The 13002-nt window shown below is 37.8% G+C and overlaps 1 protein-coding gene across 2 annotated transcripts in view; it reads left to right on the top strand.

Moving 5' to 3' along the window:
- Window positions 1–99: 99 nt before the first annotated feature.
- The window catches only part of ZWILCH (zwilch kinetochore protein), a 26841-nt gene continuing 13938 nt past the window's right edge, over window positions 100–13002 (top strand). Inside the window, exons 1-12 of one of the 2 annotated variants that reach the window (XM_067555528.1) lie at window positions 100–361; window positions 3665–3716; window positions 4558–4653; window positions 4766–4884; window positions 6004–6200; window positions 6752–6831; window positions 7237–7392; window positions 7601–7672; window positions 8042–8135; window positions 9573–9628; window positions 11422–11527; window positions 12724–12803. In XM_067555528.1, coding sequence (XP_067411629.1) covers window positions 309–361; window positions 3665–3716; window positions 4558–4653; window positions 4766–4884; window positions 6004–6200; window positions 6752–6831; window positions 7237–7392; window positions 7601–7672; window positions 8042–8135; window positions 9573–9628; window positions 11422–11527; window positions 12724–12803 — 1161 coding nt within the window. In that variant the 5' untranslated portion in view covers window positions 100–308. Of the gene's footprint in view, window positions 362–3664; window positions 3717–4557; window positions 4654–4765; window positions 4885–5156; window positions 5239–6003; window positions 6201–6751; window positions 6832–7236; window positions 7393–7600; window positions 7673–8041; window positions 8136–9572; window positions 9629–11421; window positions 11528–12723; window positions 12804–13002 lie in introns of those variants that run through there. The other variant, XM_067555529.1, reaches the window with a different exon arrangement.

Genomic DNA, 13002 nt, shown 5'->3' with positions numbered 1-13002 from the left:
GGAGGGATACCTAGACAGGGGGTCGAAGGCAGCCTGACAAATATTGTAATAATTTTTTTTAAAAAAAATGATTGCAACATGACAAAAAATAACGGACAACGGATTGTTACAGCCAAATAAATACAAAAAAACAGTAGTGTTTTCTGATCACGGGACTGTGCTGGATGTAGTCCCGGCTGGAGGGGCCGCCGCGTGACCTCAGAGGGGCGGGAAGCGGGAAGGCGCGTAGTTCGGTTGCGACCCGTTCCATTGCTCTCCCTCAGACTGAGTCTGTCGCTGGCAGGCAGCAGCAGGGCCGACGCCGGGGAATGGGCTACCCCAGGCACCAGGCAGCCCTGCGGCTGTACGAATGCCTGCTCCAGTGAGTGACCCACCCTTGGTCCGGGGACTGGCTGGCCTCTTCCCCAGGCCAGGCTTCCTCGAAGGGGCCGTTGGAAGACGGGTGCAGGCCCGCGGGCAGAGAACACGGGCTCGTGTCGTGACTGGGGAAAGGGGCGCGGGCGGGGCCTTCACTCGTCGTTAAGGGCGGGTGGGCGGATGGCGGCTAGGTGAGGTGACCGGGCCGGGCCGTGGAGCCCCCGGCTGTTACGCGGAGGGGCTGCCTCCCATGCACGCCTCGCAGACCTTCTCCTGGGTGACAGGCTCACCCGCACAGGGTGGGGCAGCCACGAGCGTTAGCTGAAGCTGGGCTGTCGGCCTGGGACCTCTTATTGCCACTGCGTGGGTGGAGGGTCATCGCCCTGGGAGCAATTATCGCAGGCCGTGTTACATTTGGGTTCCGTTTCCGTGTGGGGGGGCGGGCGTCTCGGGCTGTGCTTTGGCCGCCCTGCCCTGAGTCTTTTCCAGAGCTTTGTAGATATGCTGGTTCCGCTTGGGGTTGAGGATTTTCCTGTTCAGATTCACTAAGCACACCCCCCCTGCCCCCCTAATCTGTAAATGCTTCAGAGCAGGGATCGCCTCTGGTTTTGTGCCTGGTCCACATTAAAAAAATCAGACTGGCTTCACTGTGCTCAGGGCTGTAAAAAATGTCATGTCCTCAGCACCATATTACGAACACACCCCCTGTGTGGTTGGTGGCCTAGACGTGGCTAGGTTGACGGAAGGATATTTTCCACTGATCTTGCTACTGCTTCTGGGAGAGATGGTTTAACTACATCAATCCAAAAAAAACCTTTCTGTTGCTTAGGAAGAATCCACACTATGGCACTATAGTGGCACTGCTGTAGCAGCTATAGTGCACACAATGGCCTCATGTTGCTGAGCAGGCTGTCAAAGCCAGCCAAATAATTGTAATAGGAAATGAATATAATTATTGAGACATTGGTAGCATCTGTACTGAGCAACATGTTATGGCTGATTGATTCATTTATTTTAGTAAAATGGGAGAGTAATGGCAGATGATGCTAGCTGTAAAAAAGTGAGTATCTCTTGGATAGAAGAAGAAACTGCAGTCAATCTTGGTCTTGCCCTGATTTGGTTGAAAACTTGGGTTTTGATTCTGGAAGGGGATCTGTGTGAGCAGACTTCTACACCTCAATGGAGTTTTATAGGCACCGGTCTGCTCATGTCTTTCCCTTTGAGGATTGGAACCTTAATATGGTGTCAGAATTGTTCCTTGAATTCTACTGTATTCGAAGTATTATACCTGAAACATGATACAGCTTTCTAGGGGAAAAAAGGAGTTTTTCTTGAAGACATTGCAGGAAATATTGAGTGAGAATTGGGACAAGGAAGAGAAGTGAAACTAAGACCTAGTCAACACTAAAAAAAAGTATATTGCTTTATATACAGTACTATATGCTCCCTCTTCCCCACAATGTGGATGTAGTAAAAAGGTGCTTTATATTCGTATAGAGAATAAGCAATACCACTATAAAGCACTTTTATTCCAGTATAACAACTATGTTCATGTTAGAGGTTGCACTAATATAATTGTATTGGCTAAAAAAAAAATCATAAGCCTAACTGAAATAGTAATACTGATACTAAAAACTGTGTGTAGACCGGGCCTTATACATTTTAAAAAGAGCAGTTTACTTTAAGAAATGCCAGAACATTGAATCTTAAAGCATATCTAAAATTTAGAATACTGGGAAACTGAGGCTTTGTCTAGATTAGAGTTTTTGGTACTTTTGTAACCTGAGTTAGCTGACTGCTAACATGCATATGTTGCCAAGGTGAACCATGACATGGAATAAACGTGTCTTGGATCAAACATTTTTTGATTGTATACATAGTATGTATAGTCATCTAAAAAAACCGAGAGTCCTGTAGCACTTTAAAGACTACAGATTCCTGCAGGTATAAACTTTCGTGGGCTGCAACCCACTTCGTCAGATGCATGAAATGGAAATCACAGATAGGAGGTATATATATACATCCAAGGGTAAGAAACAACAATGGGGAGGGCAAGTGCTAACAAAGTCAGTTCAGTTAGAGTTAATGAGGCCTGTTCACAACGGTTGATTAGAAGGTGAGAATGTATGAACAGTGACAGTTACTTCTTATAATGAGATAACCATTGCAAGTCATGCCAAGTCATTCCAAGTCATCCATTCCAGGTCATCTCAGTTAACACAAGTTATGTGGCAGTCATTTGAGTTACAAACAGGCCTGAAAACTCAAGTCTCGATGAGGTCAGATAGGTTGTGTGAAGCTCTTCATTGTATTTTAGGGTCGCTGTCCTGTCCATCAATGACACTATGTAAGTTCTCCAAAGAAAATCTGTGCTGTAGGAAGTGGTATTGGTGATGATTTAGGTGCTCTGATAGCCCAGTAATAGGTATGGCAAAAAAAGCCTGAATAGAATGAGTGCTATTTTTCTTCTTTATAATTACTGAACTGCTGCCACAGTGTATTTAGATGAGGCTTGAAAACGAATAGCTTGATCAGTTTTGGTCATTAAAATATCTCCTGGTAGCTTGTCAGAGTTAGGGGTATTAACCAATAAGGTAATAATATTCTGAAATTAGAGTATTCCTATTCTTCACTTTCCTTTCTAAAACAATTTTTTTCCTGCTGCCTTTCAGTGGTAGATTAGTGATCTATATTCATGCTGCCTGTAAAGTGCATTTGGATGCCTCATGGTGAAAGGAGTTAACAGTACTCTGTCAGCAAAAAATTACTCATCATCAGAACACTTTACCCACTATTGCTGCAAGTAACACCTAAGATTAATATCATTGAAAGAGATTGGAGAATAAGATTTTTTCTACATTTGGAATGTGTTTTCTCTTTTAAGTTTTCCCTTCTATTTGTGTGAATGTTTCTCATGGCAACTGGGGAGAGAGAAACATTTTTAAAAAATAGGAAAAGATAGACCTGATCTTGCAAACTGAGGTGGATCAGTGCAGAATTCCATTTAATTCCATGGGGATCCGCTACAATGGATGAGCTTGCAGGTTCAGGGCCTCTGATTGTAAAATCACAGAAACTGTTAAGGAGACTCAGGAAGGATGTTGAACTTAAAATTTTAATTTTTTAAATTTTTTAAGTGTTTAGATTTCAAATACATAATTAATGTAACGTAAATGTAGTTCTATTTGGAGGAAGTGTGCAATATATTTCACACAAGATCTGAGGCTCATTTTATTCTAGTTTTTAAAGACAAATGTATCATTTGGGGAGGAAAAAAATAATTAAGCAAATACTTGTTTTATTTCAGAGTATATAATGAAGGAAACAAAGGTACCCCCAAAGACCAAGTTCCCTTTGAGGTAAATATATTTTTTCTCTTTTAAAAAAAATTGCTCTTAAAACTTAAAAGTGGTTTGAAACATTTCAAAAGCTATGTAAAAGATCATTACTTATTTTTAGATTCATAACAAAGAGGAGCATGTAGAAGAGAAACATCTTATGTTGGGTAGGCAAATTTGCCATAATTTAAAAAATGCAAATATTTAAAAACAGTTTTTCCAAAGCTAGAAAATAAATAGCTGAATAGAAATGACAAATTAAACAGAACCCTTATTGCACTCCTTTTCATATTCAAAAGCCCGAGTAAAGAGATGAGCTTTGCTGCATGCCTGAAAGCAACAGATTTGGGCTGTTTGGGACCAGCTCAGGAAGTGAATTCCAGTTTAGAGCCCGTCATGGAGAAAACTCCCACAAGACACTCTCCCTCTCTTTTATACCAATGAGACTCCACCTTGAGTACCTCCATTGACTGCAGCTGCAACAGTATGGCATGGGAAGATGACAGTCTCTCTAGGTTCTAAGCTATTGGGAGCTTAATAGGTCAACTTAACCCATAAACTTCCCCTGGAAACCAATAGGTAGTCAATACAGAGTCCAGAGCTGTGATTCATGATATGCTGTTATTAAGGGGCTTGCAGCATTCTCCTTCATTTTAAATTTCTTGGTTGATAAAGTTTAGCTCCATGTAAAGTACGTTGCAGCTGTCTTATCTTGAGGTGACAATGGCATGGATTAATGAATGGTTGAAATGAGAGTGGAAAATTACTGTGTAATTAGTTGATTTTGAAATCTTTAGCACAAAAATGTCTTCTAAACAAATCATGTAAATGCAGTACATTAACAAAAATTTTTTTTTCCCAGGCTGATGTCCAAGTACAATTGATTTGTGAGGGTGGCGGAAGTCCCTTAGAAAGTTTTTGGAAGGGAAACGGTATGATATTCATTATGCAGAAAATGGTAAGTGAGTTTTGTTTGTTTTGTTTTAAAACTAGATCTTTAAATTTACATCTCTGGAAATATGTTCAAATGTATTCTAATTTTCAGATCTAAATGTGCATTTCTTTTAAAGGGACATTTTGAACTAACTGAGAAAATGGAAGAATCACAAATAGATGATGACACTTATATTTCTGAGTTTACACCACAGGAGGGTTCTGAACCAGTTGCTCTATCTGTTACAAGAGCAAAGTAAGTTTCCATAGTTTTATCTTTTTGTATAAAAGCCGTTTCATACCTTATTAAACACAAAAGTAAATTCTGAGCAGCAAGGTAACTAGCTTACAACTGCTTTTTATAGCTAAATTTGAAAAGCAGATGGAATTTTATGTGTATATGTATATATTTTCCTCAAACTATGTAGAAGATGATCTAGAAGGAGAAACCTAGATATTTCATACTTTTGATGTTACCTTCATTATTATTAAGAGACCAACTACTACTTCACAAATGCGAGACAGAGAAAGTAAATTGAAACGAATGGACAGATTTCACATTAATGGCGCACACACTTTATAGGGCTGTCTTCACTGTGTGGAGGAGGGGGTAAGTGTGTTCTTAACTTAAGCTAACTATCTTAATGTAAAATCCTAGTGAAGACCAGGCAGTTGTAGTTGTCACACAAATTAACAGATTGAATTAAAAAGGATATTCCTCCATATAGAGAGGAATATTTTGCAAGTTAAGTGTGTGGAGGACCTTCCATGATCCTTTTATGTTGGGGTGAATTTTCACCTTTTATGCTCACTGCAGCAGTGTCCTTTTCTTTCTAATATTGGACAAGTTCAGAATATTTATTGTGTTTGATCCTATAACACTATTCACTTCTTAGTATATGTACATTAATGGGAAGATGACTGTATTTCATCATAGAAAGGAAGCTCGTATCTACTGGAAATATTAATAACTAACTGAAGGAGTAATAAACCTGATATTGCAAAGGCATTTGTGAACTGTCCCATTAACTTAAATTGGACTGCTCATCAGTGTAAGTGTGCAGGACTGAGGCTTAAATATTTTCTTGGTATATGACTTTAATTCAAAGTGGTGGCCATTTTCCCAAGAAATACTGACTTTATTTATATTTAAAAAAAAAAAAAAAAAAAAAGTTTAATTTGGTAAACTGTCTGGGCTTTAATCCAATCTGTCTTTAAATTAATAAAAAAAACTTTGCTTAATTTTGAATAAATATGTTACTAAATTGTTATATTTTGCTTTACTGTTGTTAATGTTGCTTCAAAATCTTGTGTAGCAGAGAGGGGTTAGCTAACGTTGCACTAAATTCTGCTAATTGTTCTTTTATACTTCTAGGCAGCTGATTTCACTCTACACAATGGCACAGAATCCAAACATGACCCATTTGAAGATAAGCAAACCTGTTGTACTTCCTCCTCTGTGGGTCAGATGTGACAGATCTGACCCTGAACATACCTGTTGGGTAGGAGCTGAGCCTCTCAAAAATGGGAACAAAATCACAGGGATCAGTTTCCATATAGTTACATGTAAGGGTAAGTTCCTCTTGTTTTTAGTGTTATACACTTAGCCCTTCACCAAAGTCGAAAGAGGGAACGATAAGAAATAAGTGAGAGTTAATACAGTAACAATGTATATTGCCATGGTGATTGCCCACTTGTGCTCCATAATACAAATTTTCATTTAAAAAAATTGTTTCTAGCCCAAGTGATGTCGAAAATAATTTTCAAAGTGTGAACGGAATGCAGTCAATATGGTGAGATCTGTACAGCTCTGCAGATAGTCTGATACTAACTTTTAAAGAAGTAAAAATTGCTGCCATTCACCTCACTGGTATATAGGAACTAAAGCCTGCTGAACATTTAAAAATGCCATTAACTTTCATGGCTAACTGTACAAAAGCAATGAGAGAGATGAATGTATTGAAGAATAGCATAACCTGTGAATGGCACCTCATTCTGGTGTCACAAGTGAGCAGAGCTAATACCACAATTTATTTTTTCCATTTTGATTGCTTAATAATTACATCTGAGTTCTAAATTCAGTTTTGATTAGCATTTTCTGAAAGTCTCTTTTCCTTTCACAGGTTCTACAACTGATAAAACCTATTTTGCAAATCTAGAAGATCTCAAAAAGGCACACAAAATCAGACATCACTCATCTGTTGTAGGTTTTTCATGCTTTCCCACCCTTCAAAATATTGTAAATTTAATTATTTTAGTTTATGAATCAAAGTTGTAAGACGCTCTGTATATTTGTTGATTTGTGGGATTTCTGTGGTTCTGTAGCATTGTGAGCTCCTGCTAATCTGGGAAGCAAGAGATGATGACTAGAACCCAACCTTTGGACTCCTATGTTGCAGTATGTTTCTCTGACACTAGCCAAGTTTTATTTTTAAAGTTTTCTTGAAAATGTTTGATTGGTGGAACACCTGCCCAGTAGTCTGTTAATTTGGCATTTTAGGGCTCTTTTGCAAGCTTTGGGAAGAATCACTTAACATTTATTTTGAAAATAATCCTTAGAGTTGTAGACCTCAGTTTAAAAAGTCTATTTAAAATATATTAATTCTAGGTGGCAACCAAAGGCTTTGCTCAATATGAGCTCGTTCGATCCACTACATTGGAGGATACAGTTGTTGAATCAGAGAGTAATATATATATTGATATTACATGGAATATTGTGGATAAGATTCTGCAGAAACCTCCACTCACTGCAGCTGCAACATTGGTAGGAGAAAATCACTGTTTACATTAAGTATTGTAGATCACAGAAAATATGCTGATTTTTGTTGAGTTCATTATTTAATTATTGCATTAGCAATCTAGTGTGTTGATAACGTCCATAATAAATCGTTTATCAGTCTAAGTTCCGTTAATAAGGTTTTAGCAAATTTGTATTCAAGCCAGAATTTGATACGTATTTTTGGAATTTTTAGAACATTAAATTGGAATCTGGGGACCCCAGGAGTCCTGTTTACCAGTTACATAGAGAACTGCAGTTTCTCCCTGTAAGTATAAATTTGAAATTCCCAATTTATATCAGTTTGGTAATCAGCATACCAGGAATGATATTTTTATGTTTTTTGTGTTATCTTATTTAGAATTTCAGTAGCTGTTTAAAAGGTTCTTTGAAATTATATGAATATATTACATACAAAATAACTTTTAACGCCGTGTTAAGGTTGAGAAATAAAGAACACACAAGTCAGAAGATTCCAAAGATTTCTAACCTGATATTAGCTTGGCGGTATTGCTTACCTTATACAGTTCATACAGTGATTACATTTATTTTGCAAGTTAAATACACTTTTGTATTCTATGTTATATACAGAACTTCAAACAAAATAAGTGTCTCTGGATTTTTTTTGTGCTGCTAGGTTTTGGCTGAAGGCTTGAAGACTGGTGTGACTGAATGGCCTGAGCCTTTGGTAGTTGAATCAGCTGTTGAGCTGGTCCAGGAGCTTCTGAATGGTATTTTTGTTTAATAATCCGAGATGCTGTGATTGGGTGAAAATGTGGAGAGCAGGGCAAATCTTGTAATCAAAATGTATGTTGAGAAGAAATTGGAAGGGGCTTAAAATTTCACAATAATGAAATGAAAATGCCACAAAAGGTTATGGTAGTATTAGAACAGAGATGGTAATTTTTAAGGTACAATACTCCACTGAAAGTGTTCAAGAAACAGGTTACTTTGTATACCTCTAACTCCTGGTGAAATCATGAGAATCCTGTGCAGAGGTAAATCATAGTGTTTTTCCTACTTTGTGGAGAATAGGAGAAAAAATGAAATGAGACAAGTAGAAATCTTTCCTACAAAAGTTTACAGATTGAGACAGTAAAGAATACATGTAAACATAGTGGCCAAGATTTTCAGTGACTAGTGTTTTCAGTACCCTAATCTTTGTGTGCCGCCCAACTTGTGTTATCTTGAATTATCCTGAATTTCAAAAAGTGCCAAATGCCCCCTCTCTGAAAATACATCCTTTTTAAGGTGTCTCAAGTGGAGGCATCCAAAATCACTAGTCACTTCTGAAAATTCTGGCCATTGAGTACAAAAAATTCTCATCAGAGAAGCTACAGACATGCAAGTTTAAGATAATAGGAAATGGGTGTAGAAGAAGAGAAACAGTGAACTTTGGAATTAAATTGAAATTATCCACAAATTAGCATATAGACTAACAGAAAGAGAAGCAAAAATATATGGAAGAAAACCAGAGATGTTGATTAAACAATAAAACCATGATTTCAGCTTTAGTGAAGAGAGGATAGGTATTAACACGTTATCCCTAGGCAACTGAACATAGTAAAAGTGTGAAAAACTGACAAAACAATGTACTTTTAAAATGCATGAGAAATGATTCTCCCAGACTAAACTGTCCTTCATAGATGGGCATCTAGAAATAATAAATCCTTCCATTATGCAGCTGAATATATTTAGATGCAGGATTTTTGTTATTTTCTTCAACGCCCTCTCACACCTGACCCCCTCTTTTCCACTTCCAGCAGGGTGAGGAATCATGACAGAATTATTAAATGAAATGCAAAACATATACTATGTTATGTTCATGTAAATACTCAGTGATATAAACAATTTCAAAACACAAGAGAAGAAAAAAGATTCCCCTCTCCAGCTCCAGACTGCTTTTTAGTGGCAGAGGATTTTTTTTTCAGAAGCCTGATTAGATCATCCCTTTGAGGTCCCTTCCAACCCAAATAATTCTATTATCTTCTAATTTGAATAGTAGAAACAGTGTTCAGAAGGAATCACAAAGAAAGGTAATACACTGTTTATTATTCAGTCAGCTAATGACTTAGTAGGATCAAAATTGTTACATATCTGAGACTTATACTGTTGTGTAGCTGTATATGGTTTATCATAGTGGTGCAATTCCTTTTTTCCCTCTTTAGATTTAAAGAATAAACAGGATGGATTTAATACTTCAATAAATAAAAATGATGTGGAGGTATGTGGATTTTCAACCACCCTCTTGTTTCTTTCACTGTCTCTGCAGTAGTTTGAAAATCCTCTGTTGTTCTTACTCAGCAGGAATAATAAGAAATCTATTGTTTCAGTGGCATATGTAGCTGTTGAGCACTTAGCTGAAAGTCAAATGCCATTTGTGCCTTTTCAAGGTCTCCCTCAATGTTTTATATTTTAGCATTTGTCCTAGAGTTTACTTAGCTTTTAGTGCTGATTGTTATTTTCCAAGAGAACTAGCTGTGATCTTGTTCAGCTGGCAACTGTCAACCCTGTTGGATGGGAGTGGATTAACTCCACAAAGGTCTGCTTTCTTCTCTCTCTTCCTCCCTTCCCACAGGTTGGAGATCTTTGGTTTCTTTCAAACACAATCACTTTTCCTTTTCTTAATCTTCCCCTGTCACCTCCTAGAGCCATCAGTTTCATGCTGCTATTTCTTTCTTACATGAAGCTACTCGTACCTCTGTGCCAGTTCCACTCTGCTACTGACTTGACTTTCCAGTGGTCCCTGCCTTTCTTTGCTGGTTTCTGGTCTACAGGAGGGTTTGGAAACTGGCACATTTATCTATGTAGTTGTTTACGCAACACACATCACTATGGTATCTTTCTGCCTTAAACAATTTCAAACAATTTTGTAGGGATGTTAATATTTTTTTTACTAGAATTTGTCTCTTTCTCCCTCCTCACAAATAGTTGAGATTTTTTTTCTTTTTGTGGGAACATTAAGTCAAAAGTGAGGTTTTTTTCCATTTTGATCTGAAGCCTGGGATTTAATGTACATCAACAAAATCATAAATTTTAATCCTGCATCAAAGATCACTGGAAAACCACATGCTGAGAAGAATTTGTTTTTTTATATTTGTCCCACTGATGCATTGCAAGTCATATAAAAAATTCATACAACTCTCATCTGAATTCTATGCAGCAGTAGTCATATTCTTTACTGGTGCTTCTCTGATTCCATCACTGCAGCTGTTTATGGTAGTGTTTTTTGTCTACACTCATATAGCCAATTGTAGGACATAGTGGAAGGACAGGCTTGAGGGAGGCAGGGTCAATTACTCATTTTAGGTAAGCATTCTGGTGAAGCTATGCTTTGCAATAGCCAGAAACCCTTCCTCCCAACATCAATGTCCTTTTGTGGGCACATAACCTTTAGGAATTAGCTGTTTCCCAAGAGGTTAGGACACTAACTCCTTACTAGTTTAAGACTTGGTAAAAGCATGTTTCTTAATTGGTATGAAATATGTTTTCTATTTATTGAACTACTGATTGGGAGGAAGAAGAAAAATTGGTCTTGCAAATAGACTTGACCATTGCAGAGGATTTGGATTTATGTGGACCTTTAGAACAGTGGTGCCCAAATGGGCTCAAGCCCCGCTGGGGGGTATGCAAGAGGTTCTTTGGGGGTGTGTGAAGAAATAGATCCCGCAGGTTCCACAGGACCCCCTGCCATAATAGTGTGAGTGGGTTAAAAATAGCATGGGTACTGAGAGATAAAAATAGAATGGGTATTGCAAGGTGGGACAGGATGGGAGTGGGATTAAAAAAATAGCCCCTGTCAGCAGCCACTGCTCCCCGGCTGCCTAGCTAAAAAGGCAGCACCGCTGCCAGCAGCAGCACAGAAGTAAGGTGTCAGTGGAGGTTGGGGGTGTGACAAATTCCTTGAATGGTAAGGGGGGCATGACTGGAAAAGTTTGCGCATCACTGCTTTTGAATGTTAACACATGTTTGGCTTTCTTTTGAAGGACTGTTTTCAAGTAAAACTCTCTCTTTCAGAAAGTCAAATGTGACTCTGCTGCAGTGGACAGTTCAATAAAATCACTTTTTAATGAGCGAGGAGATCTGGATTTTGCTGAACAGTTGTGGTGCAAAATGAGAAGTAGTATGTGTTTTATCTTTTCTTCACTGCCCTATAACTTTTACACATTTCCTATATCACATTTTAATATATATATTTTATGAAATTAGTATACGTTTCTCCAAGTTTGAAGGACTGATTAACTCTTCTGGATGGTTATGGCATAACCAGGCCAAAGGCTTGTTATCATTCATTTAATTGTAAGATGGCATGTTCTACTTATCACAGGTCAGCATGCTTTCCTATAATATTGTATATGCACATTTTCTCTTTGCCAGGTTGATTGTTTGTTCTTTTAGCACTCAGTAATGCTTATTTACTTTATTACTGACAGCCATTTATCTATAAAATAGACTTTACTGGGGCTCATGGAATATATTTGAAATAGGTTGCTCTTTAGAAAATGTTATAGGTGTCAACTTTTGCAAATAATATTTGCAGTCTTGGGGTCATGTTAATTAGATCTATTACTTCTTTTCGATTACTCAGTGACGGTTTTGGCAAATAAATGCTTTTTTTTACTTGTAGGGCTGACCTAGAAGTCATAATCATTCTTTTCTGATGTGAACATTGCCACAGTAATCAATGCCTTTGTGACATCAAAAGTAGATGACTAAAATGTACTCTACTTGGGGACTACCATACATCCTACTCAGAGATATCAGCACTTAAAGGTTTCTGCTGGTGCAGAATGCAGACACTTGTCTCTTAAGTGGGGCAAGCAGTTAAGAGCATATAAGAGTCTCTGTGGAGCATGAAACATTGTTATCTCTTTCCTTCAGTTTGTAACAAACACCTTGAACTGCTGTCTATAAAGCCTGACTCAGTCTAGGACTTGATTAAACAGAAATCACTTGTCCCTGTCCTGTTAACAGTAGTTATAAACTGTTGAGTTACTTTCACTCCTGGTCCTGGAGCTGGACTCTAGTACAGGCATTATCAGTAAAGGACCATTCTCTGGAATCTGCTTTCACAGACCTTTTGCCAGAACTAGAGTTTGTCAAACTTCATGGTGTAGTGCAAGCCCTCTTGGTTCAGTCACGCATTTAAATTGATCTTTGGGCCGTTCTCTGCAGTAAGTTTATAGGGTTTTGTTGTTGGGGTTTTTTAAAGTCCTATATTTTGTGTGTTGTTCAATTTTTGATCATCTGTCTGCATTGTAAAGACAGATGTTTCTGTAGCCATTATAAATTAAATATTGGAATAACTCTTTTCTCAAGGTGTCGCTTCCTATCAAGACTTGGTAAAGTGTTTCACACTAATCATAAAATCCCTAGAACATGGTGAGATACAGCCATGGGTATGTATGTGCAGTCTGAATAACTTTTATCATGAAAACAATCAGCTTTGATGGTGTAAATAAAGTAGGATAAATTTCTTTTATATGTTTGTGAACTGCTCCTCATTTTGACAATATTTTAAATTCAGTTTTTAAATAGTTCACTGTTAGTGTTAGTTTCTCTTTTTTTATAATGTCCTACTTGTAAATTATATTCTCT

Source organism: Emydura macquarii, unplaced genomic scaffold (assembly GCF_026122565.2).
Source record: "Emydura macquarii macquarii isolate MOO-44397 ecotype Brisbane River unplaced genomic scaffold, CSIRO-AGI_Emac_v2 contig_1644, whole genome shotgun sequence".
NCBI classification, from domain to species: Eukaryota; Metazoa; Chordata; order Testudines; family Chelidae; genus Emydura; species Emydura macquarii.
The sequence above is the reverse complement of the archived record's forward strand: the minus strand, read 5'-3'. Positions and strand labels throughout refer to the sequence as shown.